The sequence below is a fragment of the Pyrus communis genome, chromosome 5 (genome assembly GCF_963583255.1).
Source record: "Pyrus communis chromosome 5, drPyrComm1.1, whole genome shotgun sequence".
In the NCBI taxonomy this organism is placed as follows: Eukaryota; Viridiplantae; Streptophyta; class Magnoliopsida; order Rosales; family Rosaceae; genus Pyrus; species Pyrus communis.
Genome location: NC_084807.1, coordinates 3,352,197 through 3,378,365, shown reverse-complemented (window position 1 = coordinate 3,378,365; position 26,169 = coordinate 3,352,197). Strand labels below are relative to the sequence as shown.

General features: G+C 39.2%; 2 protein-coding genes and 1 pseudogene across 2 annotated transcripts; 2 read left to right on the top strand and 1 right to left on the bottom strand.

Moving 5' to 3' along the window:
- Window positions 1-9,553: 9,553 nt before the first annotated feature.
- On the bottom strand, window positions 9,554-10,906 carry LOC137733572 (uncharacterized; annotated as a pseudogene).
- Window positions 10,907-17,304: 6,398 nt separating this feature from the next.
- LOC137733993 (MATH domain and coiled-coil domain-containing protein At3g58210-like) lies at window positions 17,305-20,806 on the top strand. Its single transcript, XM_068473220.1, has 4 exons — window positions 17,305-17,423; window positions 17,522-17,677; window positions 18,562-18,731; window positions 19,709-20,806. Exons 2-4 carry the CDS (start codon window positions 17,556-17,558, stop codon window positions 20,695-20,697), a joined length of 1,281 nt encoding a protein of 426 aa, XP_068329321.1. The 5' UTR covers window positions 17,305-17,423; window positions 17,522-17,555; the 3' UTR covers window positions 20,698-20,806.
- Window positions 20,807-23,428: 2,622 nt separating this feature from the next.
- Window positions 23,429-25,285, top strand: LOC137733251 (uncharacterized). Its single transcript, XM_068472399.1, has 3 exons — window positions 23,429-23,550; window positions 23,849-24,018; window positions 24,249-25,285. The coding sequence occupies exons 1-3, from the start codon at window positions 23,429-23,431 to the stop codon at window positions 25,232-25,234; spliced, it is 1,278 nt and encodes a 425-aa protein (XP_068328500.1). The 3' UTR covers window positions 25,235-25,285.
- Window positions 25,286-26,169: the final 884 nt, after the last annotated feature.

Genomic DNA, 26,169 nt, shown 5'->3' with positions numbered 1-26,169 from the left:
GTATTGTATAGCTGCTACAGGACCCCTATATTTTGTAGACCTCTTGGTGTATAAAGTCTTGTAAAGTTTACCTAAAGTTTAATGAAAATCTAAAACTTCACATGGTATTGAGCCTCTGATCCTTTTTTTTTTTCCATGGCTTCCGCAACTTTCTCTCCTACATCTCCAATCCCTAATATCTCTACACAAGTTTTTGTCAAACCTTCTAAGTCTAATTACATACCTTGGGAAAGTTAAGTTAAGCTATTCTTGATTGGCCAAAACTTTTGGCGTTTTGTAGATGGAACCCACCCTTGCCTTCCTCCCTTTATCACCACCACCACTCATGCAGCTTCACCAAATGCCTTTGTTGATTTCGACTCATCCACTGTGGTGCCTCCTGTGACTACTAGTGTTCCCAACCCTGATTACCTGGTATGGTACCTAACTGATCAAACACTTGTCAGCATGTTGCATACTACACTTACAGAGCCTGTTATCTCTATGATCGCTGGGTTATCGACTTCTTATGAGATTTGGGAGCATCTTCGTCAAAATTTTTCTCAAAATCCCTCGCCAACTCTACCCATACTCAGTTTCAGTTGTTGTCTCTTCAGAAAGGTACTAAAATGATTTTGGAATATCTGGGTCTTGCCAAACATTGGGCAGATCAATTGGCTTCTATTGGTTGGCCAACTTGTTCAGAATGATGATTTAGTGACTTATGTACTTAATGGCTTTGGGCTTAAATATGAGATTATTGTCTTGGCGCTGTCCAACTTTCCTCCACTACCGTCACTCAACGATTTGTGTGCTTGTCTTCTAGTTTATGACTCCAAACATACTTTAACTCAAGCTGCTTTAGCTCCCTCTGCTTTCTATTCCGCACGTAATTTTGGTGGTAATTTCTATCAGGGACGTGTTGGTCCGCCTTTACGCCATCATGGCATTTCAAGTGGTAATCGACATCCTTGTACTTATAGTGGTGGTTGTTCTACTATGCATGGTGGTGTTGGCCGATATGGTCAGTATGCTGCACAACAACAACTTGGCATCCTTGGACTATGTCCTGCTACTCGTGCCCCTCAATGTTGGGCATGCAATCAATTTGGTCATATAGCTATGTTGTGTCCTTGAGCGATTTGTTTTGATGATGATATCTCTTGAGCTTTCGATGGCATGCATATTGCTTCCCTCTCTGATCCTACATGGTATCCAGACACTGGTGCTACTCACCATATGACAAGTGACTCTCGCTCCATTACTTCAGCTATGGGGTATAGTTCTAATGACAAGGTTGTTGTGGGTAATGGTGAGACCCTCCCTATTGCGCACACTGGTTTAAGTCCAGGTCGTTCATTTTTTGGTTTTCCCAAGTTTTGCATGTTCCAGCAATTCGGAAAAATTTATTGTCGGTTGCTAAGTTTACACGTGATAATCTTGTTAGTCTAACATTCTTTCCATGGCGTTTTGTCATACGCGACTTAAAGATGGGTGTTATTCTTTTTCAAGGCCTATGTGAAGATGGTCTTTATCCTATTAAGCTTGGTCTTGCTTCTAGAAATGGTTATACTGCCAAACATGTTTTTGTTTCCATTTTTGCATCACCCTCACTCTGGCATCGTCGTCTTGGGCATCCCTCCTGTCAAGTTCTTAGTGTGTTAGCATTTAGTGATGTATTAGGCTTGTCATTTACTGTCTCCACTAAAGATTTTTGTAATCACTGTGCGTTGGCTAAATCCCATCGCCTAGCATTTACATCTTCAAAACATTATGCTATGTCTCCTTTTGAATTAATACATTTTGATGTTTGGATGTCTCCTATTGTGTCGGTGTCGGGTTTTCGTTACTATGTCTTGTTTACGGATGATTACACACAATACACATGGATTTATCCTATGCGTAAGAAGTCTGAGGTCTTTAATCACTTTAACAATCTCATAACTTTCATTTTTAATCAATTTTCTACAATGGTTAAAATACTCCAAAGTGATGGGGGTAAAGAGTATGATAATTTGTCTTTTTGTCAATTGTGTGCGCATAAGGGGATTCACCATAGATTTTCTTGTCCACATACCCCGCAGCAAAATGGACTTGCAGAACGCAAGCACCGTCGTATCTCAGAAATGGGACGCACCATATTACTTGCTGCCAATCTTCTGCATAAATTTTGGGTTGAGGCACTTTGCACCGCTGTTTATATAATTAATCGGCTACCCACTCCTGTTCTCAAGTGGGCTTTTCCATTTCAAATTTTATTTGGCCGAGCTCCTGATTATATAGCTTTGCACATGTTTGGGTGTGCTTGTTTTCCATATCTAGGTGATTATGCAACTAACAAACTACAACCCAGATCTTTTTCATGTGTTTTTCTTGGCTACAGTGATCAATATAAAGGCTATCGTTGCTTCCATCCCCCCATTGGACGTGTATACTTGTCCCATCATGTTAAGTTCAATGATGATGATTTCCCATTCCTCTCTTCTATGGCATCGTCTTCCATGCAAGAATCAGACTTGGTATTTGTTTCTATTGTCCCCATACCTGTCCCACTTCAGCACAACAATGCCTTGACATCCATGTTGTCCTCCATACAACCCGTAACTGTGCCTCAAAATCTAAAACTAACCAATGTCAACATGTTTGCCACTGTCCCCACGTCAGTCCCTGCTGCAATTAAGCAACAACCCTCTCATCCATAAGCATCTCCCTTGTCAGCTGGTGGTGTGGCACCCATGCTGCCTGCAACACCCGTGATTGTGCCTCAAAATTTGGAACTAGCTGATGTCAACACATTTGCAACTGTCCTCATGTCAATTCATACTGCAACTCAGCATCACCAATTACATTCACATGCATCTCAGTTGCCAACTAGTGGCGTAGCTCATGCTCATTCCTCAGGACCTTACACATGGTCTAAGTTTGGAATTTTCAAACCCAAAACCAAGGCTTACTTTGCTAGTCATTGTGGACGCAAATTTCCGCCTTTTTGATCTTGGACAAAATTGCACCTACAAAACAATTAACACCTTAGGTTAAGGCCAAGAGCCTCACGCGCCCACGATGAATGGGGGGGCTTTGGCCGAAGAACCTCCGATGCCAAAGTTAGAATTTAGAGAGAAAAAGTGTTTGGAGAGTTTTTGGAGTTTTACAAGAGTGTGGACTTAGCTTTTTAGAGAAAATAGGGTCATATATATAGGGAATGAAGGTGGTCAGCTTTAGAGGTTTTTTGTGTGAAAATGGGTGACTTAATTGGTGATTAATGGATTAATTAGGAATTAATCCATTAATTAGCCAATTAATCTCCATTTATATGGAATAATTTGTAGGTTATGAAGTAATTACCTAAGATGAGGATGGATGAGATAATTTGGAATTTGTTACCTATTTTGGACACTCTTGGCTTGATTAAAGAATGATTGTCCACTGCTCGTGCATAGGACAACCGGTGTGTCTCAGGGGTAACTTTGTCCTTTTTACCAAAAATCCACTTGTCTCCTTGTGATTATTTTTGGCTCCACAAATGCCCCCACACCTGCTGGGCTGTTCGTAAGAAAGAGCAGCAGGTGTAGAGATCTTCTTGCTCTAGGAAACTTAGGATTGCTTCCTATTTTGATGTAGATTCCCTCTTTAATATGAAATTAGATACTTCTAGGAAAGGGAAATAAATTTCTCTCAAAGCCTATTTAAGTCCACCTTAAGTGGGTTATTAAATCAACTTTGGAGAGTGATTTATTCTACCCTACAAGAGAGAGAGAAAGAGAGAACTTAGAGGATATTTGTTTCCCCTCCTCTAGCAATCTTCTACATCTTGCCCGTGCAAAGGACCTTCTTTCGTTGCTTTCTTCGTCTTCTCCGTGCCGCACCGATGTAAGGAAAACTTAATTCTCTTTGTCTTCTTCTTAGGAGGTGCTGCCATGGGGCAGCCGTCAGGGTGGTACGGCACGTCGGCTGGTAGGGGCCAGGAGTCGGCTTGTCATGGGCCAAAGATGTGGTATGGCATAGGTCATTGCTTGTGCTACTCGGCTTGATTGAAGCCAAGGATTGGCTCGGTATGGGCCGAGGAAGTGGCATGGCATGGGAAACGATTTGGGCTGCCATGTCTGGGCTGCTTTGCCAAAAATAAGGAAACTGCTTAAGTTTGATTTCTCAGTTGCTGTAGATAGAGCAGTCAAGGATAAAGCTGCCAAGATTGGAGCTGCTGAAGATGAAGTGTCGAATGAGTGAACTGTTAAGTGCAAAAGTAGATGTTGCCCTCTGACCATTTGCTGCCTAGTTGATCTTCAAGCATTCGATCTTTTATGCTATGTGGCCTTCTCACACTGAAGACCTTACCCAGATGGGTGTCAGGGAATTAGTTTACCTTCTCGCACTAGAGAGCAATTAGTTTACCCTCTCGCACTGGAGAGCAATTAATTTACCCTCTTGCGTTGGAGAGCAATTAGTTTACCCTCTCGCACTGGAGAGCAATTAATTTACCCTCTTGCGTTGGAGAGCAATTAGTTTAAGATCTCGCACTGGAGAGCAATTAGTTTATCCTCTCGTACTGGAGAGTAAACCCATATGGGTGTCGGGGAATTAGTTTACCCTCTCGTACTGGAGAGTAATTAGTTTATCCTTTCGCACTGGAGAGCAAACCCATATGGGTGTCGGGGAATTGGTGTACCCTTTCGCACTAGAGAGAAATTGGTTTATCCTCTCGCACTAGAGAACATAACCTTTTGGGGTGTCGGGGAATTGGTTTACTAGAGAGCAATTAGTTTACCTTCTCGTGCTGGAGAGCAATTAGTTTACCCTCTCGCACTGGAGAGTAAACCCATATGGGTGTCAGGGAATTAGTTTACCCTCTTGCACTAGAAAGTAATTAGTTTATCCTCTCGTACTAGAGAGCAGACCCATATGAGTGTCGGGGAATTGGTTTACCTTCTAGCACTGGAGAACAATTGGTTTATCATCTCGCACTGAAGAACATACCATTTTGGGGTGTCGGGGAATTGGTTTACCCTTTCACACTGAAGAGCATGGAAATCATTGTCGTGAGTGCAGCTGAGGAAAGTTGGACTGCTGGGACAACCGAAATAATCCTTAGCCTGCCCCCAGTTTTTGGTAGTTGGGCTGGTGTGTCTTTCTGGTACTCGTCTGCCCCCGGTGCGCCATTAGGCTGAGTTGCTGCATTTGTCAGAGCAGAGGTTGTCTTTATATCTGACAATCTATGTGGGGTAGTCCCGTCTGCTCGATCTTGTTATTGAAAGATGACTCGCTCATCTTCGTCATGTCTTATCGAAGCGTCTTGTCAATAGCTTCGTTGCACAGGAAATTGTGCAATCGCTTGGTCAGGATCATTTCTACTTCTTTCTGAATTTACCTTTGTTGGGAATGGCAGAGCTCTCGGCTGCCCTAGTCTTGACCTGTTGGTTTAGGCTGTTCTGCTCATCTATGCCTCGGTAGTTGTGTATGTGGTGGATTCCTAGCAGACGAGAGATTTCGCAGGCTGCTGGTTAAACTTAAGCCGGATTGGGTGACTGCTTCTCTCCACCTGTCATGCTGCCTACTCCGATATGATATAGAGGATGCTCTTTGTGGGCCTAGCCGCAAATAAACACTTCGCTTGGAAGGCTACTCATGTTGATTATCAGAGTGTGGCCCCAACCGTGAATGTATGCTCGTTCGTGGGTCTAGTTGAGAGTGCACGTTCCTGCACGTGCTAAGATGAGAGTATACGCTATCTCGGGGGCCCAATCGGGATTGTACTTTGCCAAAACGCTCGGTTCGTGGCAGGTCGAGTGGCTGCTTGTCGAGATACTATTGGAGAGGTTTTTCATCTACCCCTACCCTTGTCCTTCTTCGGGACACCTCGTTTGGAACACGTTGCGTTTTCGTGCGCTGCAAGAGCTGGTTCACCAAGGTCGTCTGCTATGTTAGGGCGCTCATCAACTTTATGACTGGTCGAGACAAGTGTTGTTCGCCATTTGGATTGGAAGAGCTTGGAAGGAATGTTTCTCTTTGAGCAGTAAAAGTGTGGTAGACTCCGGGCGCGAGATTTGAGCTGGGAAATGTCAAATCTGCAGAAAAATATGGTGAAAATGCTCCCAGTTTGATCATCGGTCCAGAAATTTAGAGCTGGGACGGTTGAACTAGTCTTGGACCAATTTGGGTTGCTTGGAAGGCCATGAAAGCAGACTGGGCTGCAGGAGCAGGCTGGGCTGCAGGAGTAGGTTGCTCGATGAGAGCAGGTTGGACCACGAGAGCAGGTTGGGCCACGAGAGCAAACTGTTCAGCGGGAGCAGGCTGGGCCACGAGAGTAAGCTGCTCGGTGGGAGCAGGTTGAGCCACGGGAGTGGGTTACTCGGCATGTGACACACGTAGGTGCAAGGCTAGGCTTGGAGTGACATGGCTTAGGTCATGGCCTGGGTGTCACGAGCCTTGGATGGCACGGCTTTGGGCTTGCTTTGGTGGCACAGCTCGGGCCGTGGTAGTGGTGCCATGGTGGAACCTTGTGGTGGTGGTGCCGCTCCCACTAGGATCACATTTAATCTCGTGGATTTCCGCGATCCCATTTCTTTTATATTGGAATTTTCACTCATGGAGTTTTCTAAATTTCTAGCCATTGTATTTTTCTTTTTCGTTTTATCAAAGAATCTTTGCAAATAAAAAATTCTAATAATAAGAACGTACAAAAAATACAAGTAGACTAGAAAATAAAGAAAAAAAACCTTTTTTTTGCGAGAGTCTTCTACGAGTGTGAATTTCAACTCTCAATGAAAGCACTAATTTGTGGACGCAAATTTCCGCCTTCTTGATCTTGGACAAAATTTCACCTACAAAACAATTAACACCTTAGGTTAAGGCTAAGAGCCTTACGTGCCCACGATGAATGAGGGGGGCTTTGGCTGAAGAACCTCCGATGCCAAAGTTAGAATTTAGAGAGAAAAAGTGTTTGGAGAGTTTTTGGAGTTTTACAAGAGTGTGGACTTAGCTTTTTAGAAAAAATAGGGTCATATATATAGGGAATGGAGGTGGCCGGCCTTTAAAGGTTTTCTTGTGTGAAAATGGGTGATTTAATTGGTGATTAATGGATTAATTAGGAATTAATCCATTAATTAGCCAATTAATCTCCATTTATATGGAATAATTTGTAGGTTATGAAGGAATTACCTAAGATGAGGATGGATGAGATAATTTGGAATTTGTTACCTATTTTGGACACTTTTGGCTTGATTAAAGAATGATTGTCCACTGCTCGTGCATAGGACAACCGATGTGTCTCAGGGGTAATTTTGTCATTTTTACCAAAAATCCACGTGTCGCCTTGTGATTATTTTTGGCTCCACAGTCGTCATCCTATTCCCTCTGCGATGACTGCCTTTGTTGAATCTGATGTAAAGCCCACTTGTTTTACACAGGCTTCACAATCTCCTAAGTGGCACCAGGCTATGTTGGATAAGTTCAATGCGTTGCTCAAACAAGGTACATGGACTTTAATTCCTTATGTTCCTTATGCTAACACTGTCGAATGTAAATGGGTGTTCAAAATAAAGCGTAATTCTGATGGATCGATAGAGCGTTACAAGGCTTGTCTTGTCGCTAAAGGTTTCCATCAACAGCCTGGGGTTGATTACACCGAGACCTTTAGTCCCATTGTGAAGCCTACCACGATTCAAACTGTGCTTAGCCTTGTCGTGTCCTTTGGTTGGCTGATACATCAACTTGACGTGAAGAACGCATTTCTCCATGGTTGACTTATGGAAGAGGTTTATATGACCTAACCACCTGGATTTGTTGATCCTAATCGTCCCAATTATGTTTGTAAGCTTCAAAAAGCCATCTACGATCTTAAAGAAGCTCTGCGAGCTTGGTTTCAACATCTAAACACCTTTCTCATTTAAGTGGGCTTTGTTCAAAGTCGAGTTGATAGTTTAATGTTTCCATATCATCATGGCTCATCTATCCTTGTTTTTCTTCTATATGTGGATGACTTCGTTTTGACGGGTAATTCTTCTCCCTTGATTCAATCCTTTATCCAAACTTTAAGCACTGAGTTTGAACTAAATGATCTCGACAAGCTGCACTATTTCCTTAGCATAGAGGTATCTTATTTATCTAATGGCATTCACTTGTCTCAGAAAAAAATATACTTTGGAGTTATTACAACGTGGTGACTTATTAGAGTGTGAACCTTGTTCCACACCTATAGCAGCCAAGACTCAACTTTCTGCACACATCGGTGCTCTCCTCTCGGATCTATCTCTTTATCGGCAGCTTGTGGGTTATTTGCAGTATCTTACATTATCTCGGCCGGATATTTCCCTTGCTATAAAAAATGTTTCTCAGTTTATGGGTCATCCTACTACTACTCACATAGAAGCGGTTAAGTGAATATTGCGTTATCTTAAGGGCAGCTTGGGTATGAGACTTCGCTTAACTTCATCTTCATAACCGTTTCGTCTCATTGCTTATTCTGATGCGGACTGGGCAGGGTGCCCTGACACATGTTGTTCTACCACTGGCTTTTGATTTCTTGGTGTGCTAAGAAACAACGGACGATCTCTCGATCTAGTGCCGAAGTGAAGTATCGGGCCCTTGCCCTTACATGTGTTGATTCTATTTGGCTAATGGGTCTTTTGCGTGAGCTTTGTGTACCAGTCTTTGAGCCAGCACTAATGCATTGTGACAATTTGAGTGCCACATATATGGCTGCTAATTCGGTCTTTCATGCTCGCACGAAACACATTGCTTTGGATTATCATTTCGTCCTGGAACGTGTCGTTTCAGGAACTCACCGTGTTCACTTTCTTCCTTCCATTTCGCAACTGGCTGATCTTTTTACGAAAGGCTTGTCGAAGACGTGTTTTCAGTCCTTGTGTTCCAAACTTGTCTCCTCTCTAGCGTCAAGTTTACAGGGGAGTGTAGACAAGGGCAGTTATGATGAGCTGTTATCCTTTAATTGTAATTTGTATTTAATTGTATAGTATAGCTGCTACGGGACCCCTATATTCTGTAGACCTCTTGGTGTATAAAGCCTTGTAAAGTTTACCTAAAGTTTAATGAAAATCTGAAACGTCACACCCTTCTTCAACTTAAATAAACAAAAAATGAGGAGCCACACGCATGTGCAAGGATAAAATGCACCAGATTCTACAATATCAGATTCTTTCACCTTCTGCAAAACCAAGAGAGCAACAGAGAGATTGACTCCCTTGTGTATGATCACACACATGGATTCACATATATTTCCAGAGGAAAACTCCTATTAAAACAATGTGATTAATATTATGCCAAAAGCTCATATTTCCCAACAAATAATCAACCAGTTGCTCTTGCGTGGCTCGAGAAATAATATACAATCGATAACGATTATATATCCATATGTGTGTGAGATCATTGCTAAAAAGGAACATTTGAAATTTACCTGTTTCAAGGAAAAATAGCTAGAAACTCAGTCTGCAGAAATCAACACACATGGAGCAAGAAAATATGGTTGTAAGAAATTGAAAAACGAAGAGTTTTAACATCGAATTTTGTTTTCAAGGAAATAGAAAAGAAAACTGCAACAAATTTGATGATGACCATCGAATCAATCCACTACAACCAGACTTCGATACTCTTTGCCAGAAATGGCTGCTTCTATGACATGGTCTGGGCGAACTTCCCCGTCATTATTCATGAACAACTTGAGCATATTCTTGGAGAAGCCACACACTAGCGCCACCCCTGGTTGTGTCTCGAACACCGGCGTAGAACTTGAGTGCCTCAAATTCCATAGACAATTTGTGGCACCACATCCCCATACCCCTTCTCCTTAAACTTCCTCCGTATTGCCTCATAATCCGTCTCCCAGTTATTTTCTGAAGCTTCATCAAACTCCATGTCGCTGAACATAAAAATCCTCTTTATCATATGTTCTGGCCTATCATTCATAACAACTTCGAGAAGTAAATAAAAGACTTTTTGAAAATCAGTGTTCATTCCCCAGTTCATACTCCTCATGAACTCACACTTGGATTGAAGATCGTCGCCTTGTATCAAATGCAGCTGAGGGGACGGACTGAAAGACTCAATTCAGACACCAAAAGCCCCAAAGCCACAGACACGTCCATGGGTATTCCGCACATGCTTCCCGAGACGTCACATACTGCCAAGCAATTCCTCATCTTCCCGTACTCTAACATGTCATCCACCATTCTCTTCCACTGAAGCTCAGCCATTTTCCCATCAATATCTCCCTCCTCTAAAGAACTTATGATCTGATGAGGAAGCAAAGCACCCACCTCGATTTTGGTTTTTCCTGCCTCCACGTCCTCCAAGTTCTCCTCAAACCTCACTTTATCATGCCACAAGAAAGTCTCTTTGCAAAAGTCATCGCCACAGAGGCAACTTGATTGTATGGAATGGAGCTCCACTGGTTGGAGCTTATATAAACCTCGGGTAACTTCAGGGCCTTCCTTAACGGCACCCAAACCTCTTTCCTCAGCCGGTCCCTCACTCTGTATGCGTAGTGTTTATCCTCAATCGTTTGATATTCTGTGTACAATTATTTGGGGAAAACCTTACTCGTAAAGCTTTCACACAACAATATGGTGCAGTCGTAGGGGGAGTTGAAGGAAGGGCACCACTTGGCCGCCAGAGTGAAGTGAGGATTCTTTTTAGAGGACTTCAAATTTTCAATATCGTGCTTTAAACACTGAGCGAAAACATCCGAAACTCGCTCGTGTAAAAACCGGTAATCTGGATTACTTTGGTATCTTTCAAAAACCTTCTTGGTCTGGAAGATGAACCTCTCTCTCCTCAAAGCGCCAGCTTTTGCCTTTTCCAATTTTCCCCACTCCAAATCCTTCATCACTCGAACCTCTGTAAGCTCCATGCCGGCTCCTTTGTTTTCCAGCTTCACCTCTTTTACCCTGTTTAGGACCTGTATCATCAGATTCATAGCTGTAGGAGATATGCTTGCTGACTTTTATTTATTTATTTATTTATTATTATTATTTTTTTATTTCTGTAACCACTCGGCCTTCTGGTTTTCCTTCACCTCCTGGCCTTCTATAAGGCGGTAGAGAATCTTGGGGACGTCTTTAACGAAGCCGATTTGGGCGACAGATGCGGCGTTGCACGCTAGGGTTTTGGGGTAGTTCTGGTGGAGACAAAACGCCGCCTTGTAGAACCCCTCCTTGTCAGATTTTCCAGTGCCACGGACACCTCGAAAGTTGCAGATGAGATTGAGGACGGTTAGGGCATCGTGTGACCAGGCCAACATGAGTTGTTGGTTCACATAAAAGGCAGGAGTACTGGGTACAATGTGGAAGAAGAAATCAAGGCAAGGGTTACCGGAGGACAAGCAAGTGGGGGAGTTGTTCTCTGTCAAGCCCATTAGGGGTCTCTACCGCGTCGGTTGAATTGTAGTACGGTTGAAATTGGCGACCATGAGGTCGGTGAAGCGATCGCTGGAAGCAGGCCGTTGGGGATGAGGTGGTGGTGTGGGGAGTCTGATCTCCGGAGGACCGAGAAGAGTAGTATGAGCCATTCCTGCAAGGGTCTGTGAAAGGTTGACATTTTGGATTTGGCATGCTTTGAGAACCAAGAGTGTTTGCCTTGGTTCCATGGTTGAATTAGGGCTTAATTCCTGCTACGGGGGATTCTAATTTCTATGTTACGCCTCTTTAATAGGTAGAAGTTTGATTACTTGGGCAACAAAGATTCTTTTAAATATCATACGTTTCTTCCTTCTATTTTAAATCTTCAATAAGTCCCTAATTACAAAACAAAAAATCTGAAAGAGAAGACATTTATTTTAGGATGATAATTGATAAAATCGTTTTAAATTCAAAAATTTTGAATGAAAAGATAAATAGAGTATGTTATTCATCCAGTCATCCGCTCATCCATCAAACCTAGGAGAAATCCTTTCGAAAAATAAAAAATAAACAATGCACACATAAGAAATATTCAGTTTAAAGGAACAACCCAGTAACAACTCATGTATTGAAAATTATCCCGCCACGTAGCTACCTCCCCTCCTCTTGAAAAACTATTGGGTTAACGTGAGTGCATACCAAGAGATTAGTCTGCATAAAGCTACATTCATCGAACTTAAGACATTTTACTTACAATTGAAGAGGAATATTACTAGACCGTAGTACTAAGTGGTCTTTTCTATGCTTTTTTAACAAAGAGAAATGCTAATGAGACTCCCAAAAGTGAGACTTTGTACTCTCCGTCATCTCATGTTTTTGGGATAATTTTCGTGCCAACATTATAAAATATTGTGTAAAAATATGAAATAACAGAGAGTACAAAAAGTCTTACTTTGAGAGAATCTCCTTAACATTTTTCAATAAAATATCACTAAAAAAAATATAAAAGAGTTAAAATCCGATGCATATATGTACAAAACAAAACCATGACCACCAAACCCCAAGTTGTCAAAGTTGAAAGTGATCTCCTACTCCTAGCCCATAGAATTTTTTTTTGTGTTAATTAGTGAATTGGCTTTCTCTTGAATCTTTTTAATTTATTTGTTTATTTTTTAAAATAGAATTTAATGTAATATTAGCTTCTCCATATAGGACGACGTAATATTTATTTCTATTTTGGATGATAAAAAGTTTGAAACGCCAAATAAAAAATGCTGAGCAGAAGTATCTTATAAGATGGAAGTAATATTTCTAGATTAGAAGTTGTTCAATGAGACTGTGATCCAAACAAAAATACTTGAAGTCGCTTATTGCTTTATTATTGTAATACTCTTTATTAACTAAATGAAATATCGTATTTTTTTATTAAAAAAATACAAATAAGAAAATTTCTTTACCTGTAACCGGTTGTAGTTTTACTTTACGTGGTGCAGGTTGCTTAAGGGGACAAATCTCTATTTTTTATAAGAACTAAGGAGATGAATCTCTATTTTTTTTATAATAAATAAGGAAATTTCTTTAGTTATACGAGTTGTAGTTCATTGATTATTTTTACAAATTATTAGCCAAATTAGAAATAGTTGAGGCAATAAGTTGTGTTCAAAGAGTTTTATGAACATAGTGATAAAAAATATATTAGAACTTTATTATGAGATTCAAACGAGTAAATATTTTCAGGTTAAATTAATAATTTATGAATGAAAGGCTAAATATAAAAAATGCAACTTTTTAAAACATTTTCATACCACTTTTAGGAATTTTTCAGGGTACACGGTACCCGTCTAAAGCTGGTGTTCCCAACAAATAGAGGCTTGACACATATTTGTTTAGATTTTTAATTAAACAATTTCCAACTAACTTATTTTTATCAAGAGTGCTAATATTCCCACCCAGTGTCTTATTTCCATACCCACTATTTAATAAAAAAAGTTAATGATATATTTATCCTATTATAAAAATACTTTTAACCCCCTATTTAATTAATTACTACAATTTTGAAGGAAAAAAAACATAATTTAAAATAATAAATAAATAATGGTGGGCGGGGTGTGATATCTGTGGCGAAGAGAGGCTGGGAAAGATTTGGGCTACAATTGACAAAAAGGGTTGGAGGAAGGAATGAGTGTGTGGTAGACGAAGGTGAGAAACTTCAACGAAGGAGGGACTTGGTAGTGAGATATGTGGCTTTGACAGAACATGAGGTAGAAGAGTGGTTTGGGATTCGAGGTCTCTGCGGAGAGGCAATAGTTGTGAGTACTAGGATTTGCGTAGATGATGAATATCCAAGTCATGCATTTTCTTTCATTTTTCCATTCTTATTTATTTATTAAATGTTATTTAAGATATATTAGAGTTATTTAAAACAAAATATACTAGGGTTATTTTGAAAATAATGGTGACAGGAAATAACATTTTACGTTTTTAACTTTTTATGATAGGTGAGATTATCATGTGAGTGGGAAAATAAGACACTGGGGTGAGTGTAGTACAATTGTAATTCCTAATTTATCCCTAAGAGTGAAGCAGAATTTCGAAAAAACCACCCTACCCATGCCTAGAACTCACAGCAACCAACCACCCATTACGCGCTGCCATGAACTCACGGCAAGACAACGACACACCTCCATCGATGGCGATAATTACACCAGCGAGGAGAAAATGAAGACTAGTAAGGTAGGAGGAGATACACACTGCGCGCCGCTATGAACTCACGACAAGACATCCACCTCCACCTCCACCTCCATGGATAGTGATAATTACACTTGCACCTAACAGTGAGGAGAAAACGAAGAATAGGAAGGTAAAAGGAGATAGAAAGAAAAAGGGAGAGGGGAAGGGATAGATGGGTGAGGGTGGGGTGTGTTGGAAGTATGCCCACAAAGCCACTCATTTGATGTAATAGCTTTTTGGAATACTTATTGTGTTAAACTTTTATATGTTTAATAGAGGGCAAAACTTATTGTTAATCACTATTTATAGTATCTTGTGTTTAAGCAATAAGGGAATCCAAGGAATGTATTTGATCTAAGAGACAAGTGATTTAAGTTAGTTAAATTAACGAGACCTTTCTCTTATGTTCATTCCTAAAACGTTCCTAGCCATAGGATTGCCAATTGGGCATTGACAATCCGCTAAGGTTAGTATGTGTTATGTCGACTCAAGTGTGAGTATGAACTAGTCTCAAGTCATTTGGTGTTGGACACTAAGGCAAACACATAGGTGCTCAAAAGAGTAATCGAGTACACTGAACAACGATCAAACGAGAGTTCGAACATACATGTCATGTGAGAACTCGATAGTTGCAATATGCAAAGTAGTCCTTTGACCTGAGGCATCATTGATGTCTAATGGTTAGGTCTTTGATCTTTGATTATGTCAACGGCATTCCATTGGAGTGTCCACGACATTGTTGGGGTCAAGCTATCTAGTCATGTAGGCATATGAATGCACAACAAGGGATCTCTAACCTTCCATGGTGGAAGGAGAATACTCTAAGATATGATTCGAGAGTCTTTGGCCAAAGCATATGAATATGACTAAGGAAGCTTGTTCCAAATCTTATTCAATTGAATCATATAGAGAAGTATCACATTGGATAGTAGACATGAAACAAACTATCACTTAAACAATGTGATTAAGAGTATTGTATTAGAGAAGGACCGTATTGCATTGTAGTTGTAACTGGATAGGTTCTCCAACCACTTCTACTTAGCTTGGGTAACCATGACATGCTGGTAGGCGTCACCTATGGTTTGTGGAAGCCCTAAAGATTAGCAAACACTAATTTTAAGGGAGAATTGAAATGTGGTTTCAATTCACAATCGATCGTTAAGAGTAACATCGCCCACTATCTCGCTAATTGGAACCTAATGGATCGTACACCGAGTAAGGATATAAGTGAAGAAATTATATGAAATGGATAAGCAATTAAATGGTTTAATTGAAGAATGATCAAGATTAATTAAATAGTTAATTAATTATACGAAACGTTCGTATTGGGCGTTTAAGTTAGTTTTGGGCTTCGGGGCACAAAAACGTTTTGGTCCACAAGGCCCATTATGTTTAAGTTGTATGACAACTAAAATAAAATGGGCAATTAAGCCCAATAACAACATATGGCCGGCCATAAGGGTGAGGGGTAGCAAACTTGTATTAATTACAAGTTTGCCACTCACATGAAATGAAGTATAAAATCAACATTATAGCTTTGTTTCAAATTAGGGTTTTCTAATTGAATTTGGGTGAAACATATTTTCTCATTTTCTAGATAGAGGCCGGCCACTTAGGGGAGGAACATCTAGCAATCTTCTTCTTCCCTAAGTCATCCATTTCATCTTCACACTACATCTTTGGTGTGGAGACTTAGAGACACCAAACCTTTGGTGTTTTTGGAGAACAAATCCTCAAATCCTCAAGGAAGATCCAAGGAGCAAGGAGGTGACTTGAAGGCCCTCCACTTGGGTGAATCCCTTGTGCAATCAAGGATGAGCTTCAAGGGTAAAGAATCTCTAAATTCTTATTCTCTTTAATATTGTTAAAGAGTCTTATGGTTCACCATATACTAGGCTTTGAAAGTCATGGGTTTTATGAATTGTTTTTGAATGCATGCCTACTTTAAAGTGTTATTAGTATGCATATGTATTCAAATGTTCTTACATGTTCTTAGCTAGGACAAAATTTTTCCTTCAGGGTGGTGGTCGAAAACCCAGGACGAGAGTCTGGATTCAGTTTTTTCAGTTAACTTTTTTGTTTATTTTTTATTTTGTTTCTGAAAATTTAGGGAATGTAAAGGGAAAATTGTTTGCAACGTGTTAAAAGAGAAAATTGTAACAATATTTCTTCAATTTTAAGCCAATTGGAGTAATAGTTTATCAACTAAAAAACTATGATCATTGGTCCCTTAACTCATCAAAACATGCATCTATAGTTCTATTTGTTTTCGCCAAAATTTTGCCAAAATAAGTCATATTTAGGACCATTTCTATAATTGTGTTAAAGTTAACAGGTTATTGCTCCAATTGGATTAAAGTTGATGAATCATTTCTTCAATTGGGATAAAGTTAAGAGATCATTGCTATAGTTATTCTTATTTGATTTTTCATATTTGCCCATTGATTCATCTTCATGAGCATGACACGTGACTCATTTTGACGGAATTTCTAACAGAGCTGACGAAAAAGACCATAGCTGCATGTTTTGATGAGTTAAGGAATCAATAGTTACAAATTTTTAGTTGAATGACCATTATTCCAATTGAATTAAAGTTAAATGATCGTTGCTACAATTTCCTCCGTATCAAAAAGATGACAACATGTGAGAGATAGGACAAGTGTGAGGTGCTCATTTGTAGGGTACATCAACTATCTAGAGTACCTGTACTCGGAAAAATTTCTCAAATTTTCATTGTGATCGGAATGCGGAGGGTACATCACGTATTTTTATATAAGAGGTGAGATATTTTATTTTTTAAGTTATTAAATTTTTAATATATATATCCCTCATTTTTATAACGATACGTGATGTGTGCCGGTCACATTTAAAAAAAAAAAATCAAATTACAGAGGAATATTATTTACAACGTGTCAAAAAGATGGCAAACATGTGTAATATAGGCCAGGTGTCAGGTGCTCGTTTATAGGGTACATCAAGTGTCTGGAGTTCCCGGTATCTAGTAACACTACAAAATATCTACGGTTCAATTAAATGCCGTAAAGGCTTGTGTAGTGGCCCTACAATTAGTCTCATCTATGGCGTAAATTTGACATTTCCCCGTTACCCTCCAAATTTCACGTCGGCATTAAATTTCACTAAACACTGTAGACTGTAGACATGGTGTGGCTTATGGTTTGCCACGTCATCTTGTAATGGCCAGAGAAAACAGGAGCCACGAATTGGATCTGAAGAAATCTACAAAGCGTAAGAATCTACAATAACAGAAGTCATTGCCTTATCCTCTTACCTCTTCCTCTCTCTCTCTCTCTCTCTCTCTCTCTCTCACTGTGCAAGTGCCAAGATTGATTCCTTCATTTGAAGAAGGTATGTTTTCTTTGTATTTTTTTTATTTCTGGGTTTTTTCGGTGTTAAAAGTTAGTTTCTAAGTATCTAATTTGGTGTTTTTCTTGTTTATTTTAAAGTTTGTTGGTTGCTTTTGAGTTGCGGAAGAAACAAATGGAGAAAAAACAAGTTGGGGAGCTTGTATCGGTGACGTTCACATGGAGGATTGAGAAATTCTCTAGGTTGAGATCCCAGAAGCATTACTCTGATGGTTTTAATGTCGGTGACTTTCGATGGTATGTTTCACTTTCTCCTCCAAATTTTACTCAATGACGTTCTTCGTTTTCTTGTTTCGTTTTTTGGTTTGACTTTTGTTATATATTTACTTCGGTTGTTTGATTCTTGTATGTATATATTTCGGTTGTTTGATTCTTGTATGTATGTACTTCGGTTGTTTGATTCTTGTATGTATGTATTTCGGTTGTTTGATTCTTGTATGTATGTATTTCGGTTGTTTGATTCTTGTATGTATGTATTTCGGTTGTTTGATTCTTGTATGTATGTACTTCGGTTGTTTGATTCTTGTATGTATGTACTTCGGTTGTTTGATTCTTGTATGTATGTACTTCGGTTGTTTGATTCTTGTATACAAAAGCTCTGCCTGTTAATCGAGTAGGTGATTTTGGATTGCTTCTGGGATTTTGGGCGGTTTTACTCTCTTTCAAACAGTAGATTTTTCAACCATTTTTGCTCGTGCTAGTGCCCCCAGAAATTCTTGGATTTCTTGCAATATGAGATTTAATGCCATGACTCTTATTTGTATTTTACTTTTTATTGGTGCGATGCAGAGGCACATAATAGACCGATATGAACATCATGAGCTGTCCCGTAATAAAACCGGTTGTTGCTGATACTTTCTTCTCGATTCCTTCTTCTCCTTCTTCCATAACGCGAGCTCGGAGAAGGAAGAGATAAGAGGGCCTATATGTACTTTGGTTGTTTGATTCTTGTAACGACACTGAGGTTTTTTGTGATAAAATCCTACTTGTTATGCTGATTCGTGGTAAGATGCAAATAGGGGACAGGACAGTATACGTTTGATTAGTAGTTGGCCGATGACCCGTCTTTCTGAGATCTTGATATAAACACTTTTCTTATATTTACATGTTTAAATCATCAGGCAGATTGTCGTATATCCAAAGGGCAGCAGCGGAACCCCTGGAACGCACGACCTGTCGATATATTTGAATGTTGCAGATGCTTCGGCATTGCCATCTGGGTGGAGTAGATATGCCCAATTTACCTTGACCGTTGTCAATCAAGTCAACTATGATAAGTCAATAACAGTTGGTGAGTTATATGCCCTCACTTCATCTTGTTTATTTCACAATTAGGTTAGTGCTTTTCTATGTTGGTTTTGCTTTCATTCAAACTCTCACTTGCTCGAATAATATTATATTAGTTTAGAATGCTACTCAATCTTTGATTGCCTTGTCTGCACTTGTTATCCTTTTCGCAAGACTCCTTCGTACCAAACAATTGTCTACCGGCTTTAGGTCATGGCGTTGAACAGGGGACTCGCTGAAAAAAAGAAAGGAAATATGAAAGTTTGTTTCTCTTGTTTATTCTGGACATACAGCGTCCCACTGAGTTTCAGATATGGTGGAAATGAGTCTCTGGTAAATTGGGCGATTCCAAAAGGGATTTATGAGTTGTTAAGTATACAGTTGTCTAGGTCATAGGAGACAGCATGAAAGCCAAAACTCTTTGAGGTTGAAGGGTGATGGTCGTTTTTTGGGGGTTAGAAACGGTGAAACTAGAAGGATTTTTTAGGATTGTTCGGGGGCAGGTGTGCTTGTGAGTTAGTTTTATGTCTACTCTTTGGGCTCCGGTCAATGTAGAGTTCAGGGAGTTATCCATACCAATTGCCAGCATGGTTACTGGACTGGAAAGTTGCAGCAAGCTGATTGATTGTGGTTTGAAGCTTGAATGTCTGGTCTTTCAATTTAACTTATAGTTTTGCTGCTGTAATTTGAAAGTGGACTGCTAAATTTGATGGTTTTCATAATAATATTTTGGTTTCTTCTCAAAAAAGTGAAGACTAAGAAGATTGGTAACTTTTACTTTCCCATAGAAGGGAGATTTATTTAGTTGTTCAGAAAGCATGTCTACTTGTGTTGCCCAGACATACTTAACCATCCGAGAAGAGAATTATTGTTTACATGATAGTAATGTTGAGTTTCCATTGTTATTGTTCTTTAATTACCTATGAGCTATGCTTTTCTTATTATTATTGTTTTGAAATCCATCTTATTTTGATTTTACAGAAACTAAACATGTGTTCAGCGCAAGGAAAAGTGATTGGGGCTTCACATCCTTCATGCCTCTAAGTGAGCTTTGTGATTGCTCCCAAGGGTTTCTTGTGAATGATACATGTGTTCTTGAAGCTGAGGTTGCTGTCAGTCAGGTTGACTATATGGCCGAAGTCAACGAAACTTGGTTTTGTCCGCCTATAAAGCCCTCAGACCAAGAAGATGAAAGGCAAGGGCATACAGATGTGGATGCCGTACAACTTACAGCGCCTACTTCTGAACAGATACTTGCTTTTCAGGATGCATCAAGTTCTGAACAAAAGCAAACAAATGATTTTGAGCAAGTTCTAATCTCTTCAGTAGCAGTTACTACACCTAGTTCTGCTCAAGTGCTGGCCTTGTGGAATGGACCAAGTGATGGACAGTTTTGGACTGGGGGTAACAATAGCCTTGTTGGATCTCCGATTGGCAAGGAACATGAGCAAAAATCCTCTGCCCCAGTTGGCGAGCTCATGGATTTCAGGGGTTTAGGGCAAATAGACAAAGCTTTTGTTCCATTTCTAGAGGAAGTCTGTTTGTTGCATCCTTCATTGATCAAGTGCCAAAGGAAGAGAAGTCCTATGTTTACTGAATGGGCATTCACAGCTTTGGGTAGACTCCTGTATTTTCTAAAGACTACCAAGGGTACCGATATGAATGAGGATGCTTGTGAGCACCTTCGACTTTCATGGGAGGAGCTTGAGTCCTTCAGATTTGACTTGGCTTGGTTGGAGCCTCACATTCAGTCCGCTTTGGGTATGAAGAAGTTTGTGGAAAGGGAACTAGAGGTAAAAGGGCTGAGAAATAATGTGGATTCTTTGGAGATTGAAGTCAAGAGGTTGAAGGCTAGGCTAAATGTGGCAGAGTTAGATTTTGAGGATGCGAAAAGAGACATGGGAGAGGCCGAAGAAATCTTTGTTGAAATAAATATGGATAGCCAGCTTGGTTATGGTGGGAGGCAATAGCCGTACTCCTTCTCCCTTCAATAATGTATATGTCTTTGCCAATACTAGGTTTAATTTGGTCCTCGTTCGTTGCTTATACATATATATCAAGACTCGAAAATATGATTATTATTTTAGTCTTATATTGACATGGTTAGTAAATAAATAAATAAAAAAACCACACGATTCTTATAAAAATAATTTAAAAGTTCAGATAAAGAAAAATAAAACTCATCATCTATCTATTTGTAAGCTTGGAGTTTTTTTTGTTATATTTTCTCAATACAAAATAAATTGGTTTTTACATGTTTCTAAATTATTGAGTTTGAACTTTGAAGAGGTTATCTAAGTATAAATTTATTGAAATTTTATGTGCGAAAACGAATAATTTTTATTATCTTGAAGTTAGGGCATGTTTTTGGCATCACCTTGAGCCTTAAAACTCTTAGGACTGGCCTTGAGTGTAAATAATATCGTATGTATTTAATAAAAACTTGGCTATGTTGTATGTTTTTTTTTTTTTTTTTTTTTTGAGCAAACGATACAATATTATTGTATGTTGGATGTTGAAATCCCACAATGGTTGTGTCCTTGAGAAAAGAAGTGTTTAAATCTCCTAACCCTATTCCAACTAATACTAAGGCTTTTTGTGATAAAATTCCGTACTTAACGGATTATGCAGGTGGTAGTTATTAAGTTGCGGACAATATCAATATTGGTGAAAGTGAGTCTTTGACCCGTCTCTTTGATAATTTTGTACTTGGTAACAAGGCTGAGGAGTTGGCCCGTATGTACTGCCACGTGATGATGTTGAGCCCCTTGGCCCCACGTGATGATGTTGGGCCCCTTGGCTCCACATGATTATCGATGCGAGGATCTCCCACGTTTGACCTACTAATTGAATTCTACGTGAGAGGGCATGTTGAAATCCTACATCGGTCGTGTCTTTGAGAAAAGAAATGTTTAAATATCCTAACGTCACTCCAACTAATACTGAGGCATTTTGTGATAAAATCATACACCTGACAGATTATGCAGGTAGTAAATATCAAGTTGATGACAATATCAATGTTGTTGGAAGTTAACCTTTAACCCGTTTCTCTCATAATTCTACTTTGGATATTTAATTTGAGACATGCTCTGAAATTCCAATGTAACTTTAATGCTACAGATGTTTTAGTTGTTAGATTTGATTTTCGTAATTATTTAGATCTTGCCATTCATTATTGTATCAATTAGTATTGAAGAAATTTTCATATTCAGTCAGAAATGAAAGAAAGAAAGAAATGGCTCTAAATCAGGGCAAATAGGAAGAAAACACTAAAATGATGTCATAGATTTCAGCAGAAAACTGACGGCAATAAACTGATGAACTCCTAGTGCAACAGGCTAGTTAGATTAGATGGTGATTGATCACCCCAAACATTAATCCCTATATTTTAAGGAGTTGGATATTTGAAGAAAGTTTACTTAAAATAGTTAATCCTTATATTTTAAGGGTCTGAAAATCATGAGCTTGCCTCACTAACCTAAACATAATAAATAAATAAAGCCCATTGACTGGTTCGAAAACAAAATTTCACTCTTCATATACAAGAGAGTTAATGTGTTGGTAGCTTAAAATGGCACTAACCATTCATATAGGACCACTCAACAATATTTTTCATAATCTAAACCGATTATTTTTTAAGTATGGTTGAATGATCATCGTAAAAAACAATTCACTAAATCAAAAATCATTTAGTTATCAACATGTTATTTGATAAATAGACGAACAAGATGTTGTCGGTAAACAATAAAATCTTCACAATAATTCTAAACCATTTCCGATTTGAGTACATTTTGACAAAGATAATCTATGAATAATGACATGAAAAATGAATAGTTAAGGTTATGAGATTAATTTGTGCAGCACACTCAAACTAGTGGTTAGCATCATATTAAATTACTAATTAATTAACACCCAAGCAATAGTAGATAAACCAATTGCATGTCGACTAACAAAACCAGGATCAGCCTTGTCTCTATCAAAGTTTAGTTTGACTATCTATATCGCCGAAGTTATCCATTTGATGATAGGGATATGCTTTTGTATAGGTCTCACATTGGTCATCCTGTTAGCATTGAAATAGTCCTTACCCACCAAAGCACAGCAATCATCGTTAGGATCTTAGCTGGGTGGTAGGGTTTGTAATTCCCGAACAGCACGCCATAACTTTTTGCTCCATTTAAAAATTGGGTTTAACCAATAGCGCCATGCCTTCATGTGTACCTCCGGCACTAGGAAGACATAATGCGGTCAGGGATCTTCTCCGTATTCTTTCCTCCTAATCCTAAGGGTTTATCAATTCGGATCATTGAAATTTAATTCAACGGTTAAAGTTATTATAACTTTTAAAGTAAGCTCTTATTTATAACCGTTATATCAAATTTAATAGCCCGAATTGGTGAATCCCTAGAATTAGGAAAAAGAGATCCGAAGAGGATGTATAGAACGTAAAGTCCATCTCAATATGACGTTTAAATTTTATTTAATTTGTTTACTAAAAGCTGAGGAGAGCTGAGGAGAGCATCCTTACCCATTTGAATATAATACTGTGAATATCTTGACAGCCATGCCACAACTAGTTCATATTATATACACACACACACACACACAGAGTATAAAGCCACACTATAAAGAACAAGTTTCAGCTGTGTGATAATTTAGTGTTTTTTTGTTTAGTTTGTTGCTTTTGAGTTGCATAATAAAATGGAGAAAAAACAAGTTGGGGAGCTTGTATCTGTAACCTTCACATGGAGGATTGAAAAATTCTCAAGGTTGAGACCCCAGAAGCATTACTCTGAGGGTTTCGCCGTCGGTGATTTTAAATGGTACGTATGTTTTAGTTTCTCCTCCGATTGAATCAATGACATTCTTCAGTTTCTTATTTCCCTATTTTTCGGTTTGAACAAAAATAAATAAATAAATTACAACGAAGATCAACCAAAGTTTAATCTAGAAATTACTGAACAAGAGGAATTACTAAACCAGATATGATAACCAAAAGTAGCAAAGCCATCATGTTCGCTTTCAGATAGATGCATGTAATAATAATATGAAAAATTTACTCGAGAAGATGCTAAATCATTTAGCCTAAATGTCTTTTTTTTTTTTTTTTTTTTATCTCAGGCAGATGGTTGTATATCCAAAGGGAAGCAGTGGAAATCCCGGAAGGCACGACCTGTCGATATATTTGAATGTCGCAGATGCTAGAATATTGTCATCTGGGTGGAGCAGATATGCCCAATTCACCTTGACCGTCGTCAATCAACTTGACAGTGATAAGTCCATAACATTTGGTAATTTATATACACTCCACACTCTTCATCTTGTTTATTTCACGTTTGTGCACTTGTTGGTGTTTCTGTCACTCAATCTTTGATTGCACTCTATGCAGTTTTTATTTTTCATTTTTCACAAGACTCCGTACCAAACAATTGTCTGTCGGCTCTAGGTTATGGCGTCGGTTGCAGTAGCAATTTTTCTATGACAGTAATGTTTTGTAATCCGCCGTTGTTTGATTGTACAGAAACTAAACATGTGTTCAGCGCAAGTAAAAGTGATTGGGGCTTCACATCATTCATGCCTCTAAGCGAGCTTTTTGATTGCACCGAAGGGTTTCTTGTGAACGATGCATGTGTTCTGGAAGCCGAGGTTGCTGTAAGTCAGGTTGACTACACGAGTGCTTCTGAAGTCCACGAAACTTGGTTTTTTACACCTATAAAACCCTCAGAGAACGATAATGAAAGGCAAGGACATTCAAATGTGGATGCTGTGCAAATTCCACAGGTGCCTGCTTTTCAGGATTCACCAAGTTCTGAACAAAAGCAAACAAATGCTAATTTGTTGCAAGCTCCAAACTCTTCAAAAGCACTTACGAAATCCAGTTCTTATCAAGTGATTGATTTCCAGGAAGAACCAAGCTCTGAACAATATTGCCCTGAGCCTAACGATAGCCCTGTTGAATCTCCCATAGTCAAGGAACATGAGCTAGCACGCTCTACCCCACTTGGTGAGCTCATGGATTTCCGGGGTTTACAGAAAATAGACAAAGATTATGTTCCATTTCTAGAGGAAGTCTGTTTGTTGCATCCTTCATTGATCGAGTGCCAGAGGAAGAGAAGTCGTGTGTTTACTGAATGGGCATTCACAGCTTTGGGTAGACTCCTGCACTTTTTGAAGACTACAAGGGGTAAGGATATGATCGAGGATCCCTGTGAGGAGCACCTTCAACTTTTATGGGAGGAGCTCGGAACCTTCAAATTTGACTTGGCTTGGTTGGAGCCTCATGTTCAGTCTGCTTTGGGTATGAAGAAGTTTGTGGAAAGGGAACGACATGTAACGGAGCTGAGAAATAATGTGGATGCTTTGGATATTGAGATCAAGAGATTGAAGGCTTGGCTAACTGTTGCGGAGGTAGAATTTGTGGTTGCGAAAACAGACATGGGAGTGGCAGAAGAAAGCTTTGTTGCAATAAATATGGATAGTGAGCTCGGTTACGGCGGGAGGCATTAGCCGTCCTTGCAGAATTATCTCTTTTATATGAAAAAACACATGCAATCTATGTATTACAGGTCAAACTCCCTTGCATGTTAAGGATGAAAGTGATCATGTTTCTTAACAATGGAGTGGGAAAGCCCCGCCATTTCAGTTTTTGTTCTGAATCAAACTCCTCTAGCTGAAGATCAGTAGCGATGATTCTGGGTTTTATTGTAGTGATTGTCGTTTCTTGTTTGTAGTACTTGCTAGGTTTATTGTAGCAGCTATTGTAGCTTAAACTATAATTAGGTCTGGTATTTTGTATAAAGCCTTAGTTAATTTGGCATTATGTCTTGTATTCTAGTTAGTTGCATCAGCTCATATGCAAGACAGCTTGTGGCTTTTCAATCAGCCCAAAGACGAACTAGTGTTTTCCCTGATAGATAATCGTTTGTCATGTGGAATTGATAGTGTATGCGTCTATAATTGTGGTCTATGATGAGTTATTGTACATGTTTGATGTGTGATAATGAAAATGCACCATGTAGCAGTGTAGTTGCTCCCGAATCCCGCTTTTTCGTTTTGTACCAAGATTCTGCTGCATGGCAGAGCACATGGTGGCTGCGTTTGCTTCTATGGAGTAATCGTAGCTGTTTTTCGGAAAGTTTTGAGCCAATTGAGATTTGTTCAGTTGCTGTTCATATTTGTACTGGCCTTGGCAACCTCCAAAAGGGTTCTAGATGCGATCATCTTGACAACCTACTTCATAGTCCAGCCAAATAACATAACGATTATTCCTCCATTTTCACTTACACTGGATGCTGGGGAGTATTCGATGATGTTCCTAAAACCTTGAACGTAAAAAAACTGCTTTGACTGAATTGCCTGCGCTTAACGAACAAAGTGTGTCACACCTCCTAACGGTGGAGTAAACCCACCTCACACCCACCCTTGCTCCGCTGAACTTTTGT

What these genes read in the sequence shown, in the direction of transcription:
- LOC137733993 (XM_068473220.1), top strand. Translation starts at nt 17,556, where the DNA reads ATGGAGAAAAAACAAGTTGGGGAGCTTGTATCGGTGACGTTCACATGG. An exon ending in AATGTCGGTGACTTTCGATG is followed by an intron (nt 17,678 to 18,561) that starts GTATGTTTCACT and finishes TTAAATCATCAG; the next exon opens with GCAGATTGTCGTATATCCAA. An exon ending in TGATAAGTCAATAACAGTTG is followed by an intron (nt 18,732 to 19,708) that starts GTGAGTTATATG and finishes TTGATTTTACAG; the next exon opens with AAACTAAACATGTGTTCAGC.
- LOC137733251 (XM_068472399.1), top strand. Translation starts at nt 23,429, where the DNA reads ATGGAGAAAAAACAAGTTGGGGAGCTTGTATCTGTAACCTTCACATGG. An exon ending in GCCGTCGGTGATTTTAAATG is followed by an intron (nt 23,551 to 23,848) that starts GTACGTATGTTT and finishes TTTTTATCTCAG; the next exon opens with GCAGATGGTTGTATATCCAA. An exon ending in TGATAAGTCCATAACATTTG is followed by an intron (nt 24,019 to 24,248) that starts GTAATTTATATA and finishes TTGATTGTACAG; the next exon opens with AAACTAAACATGTGTTCAGC.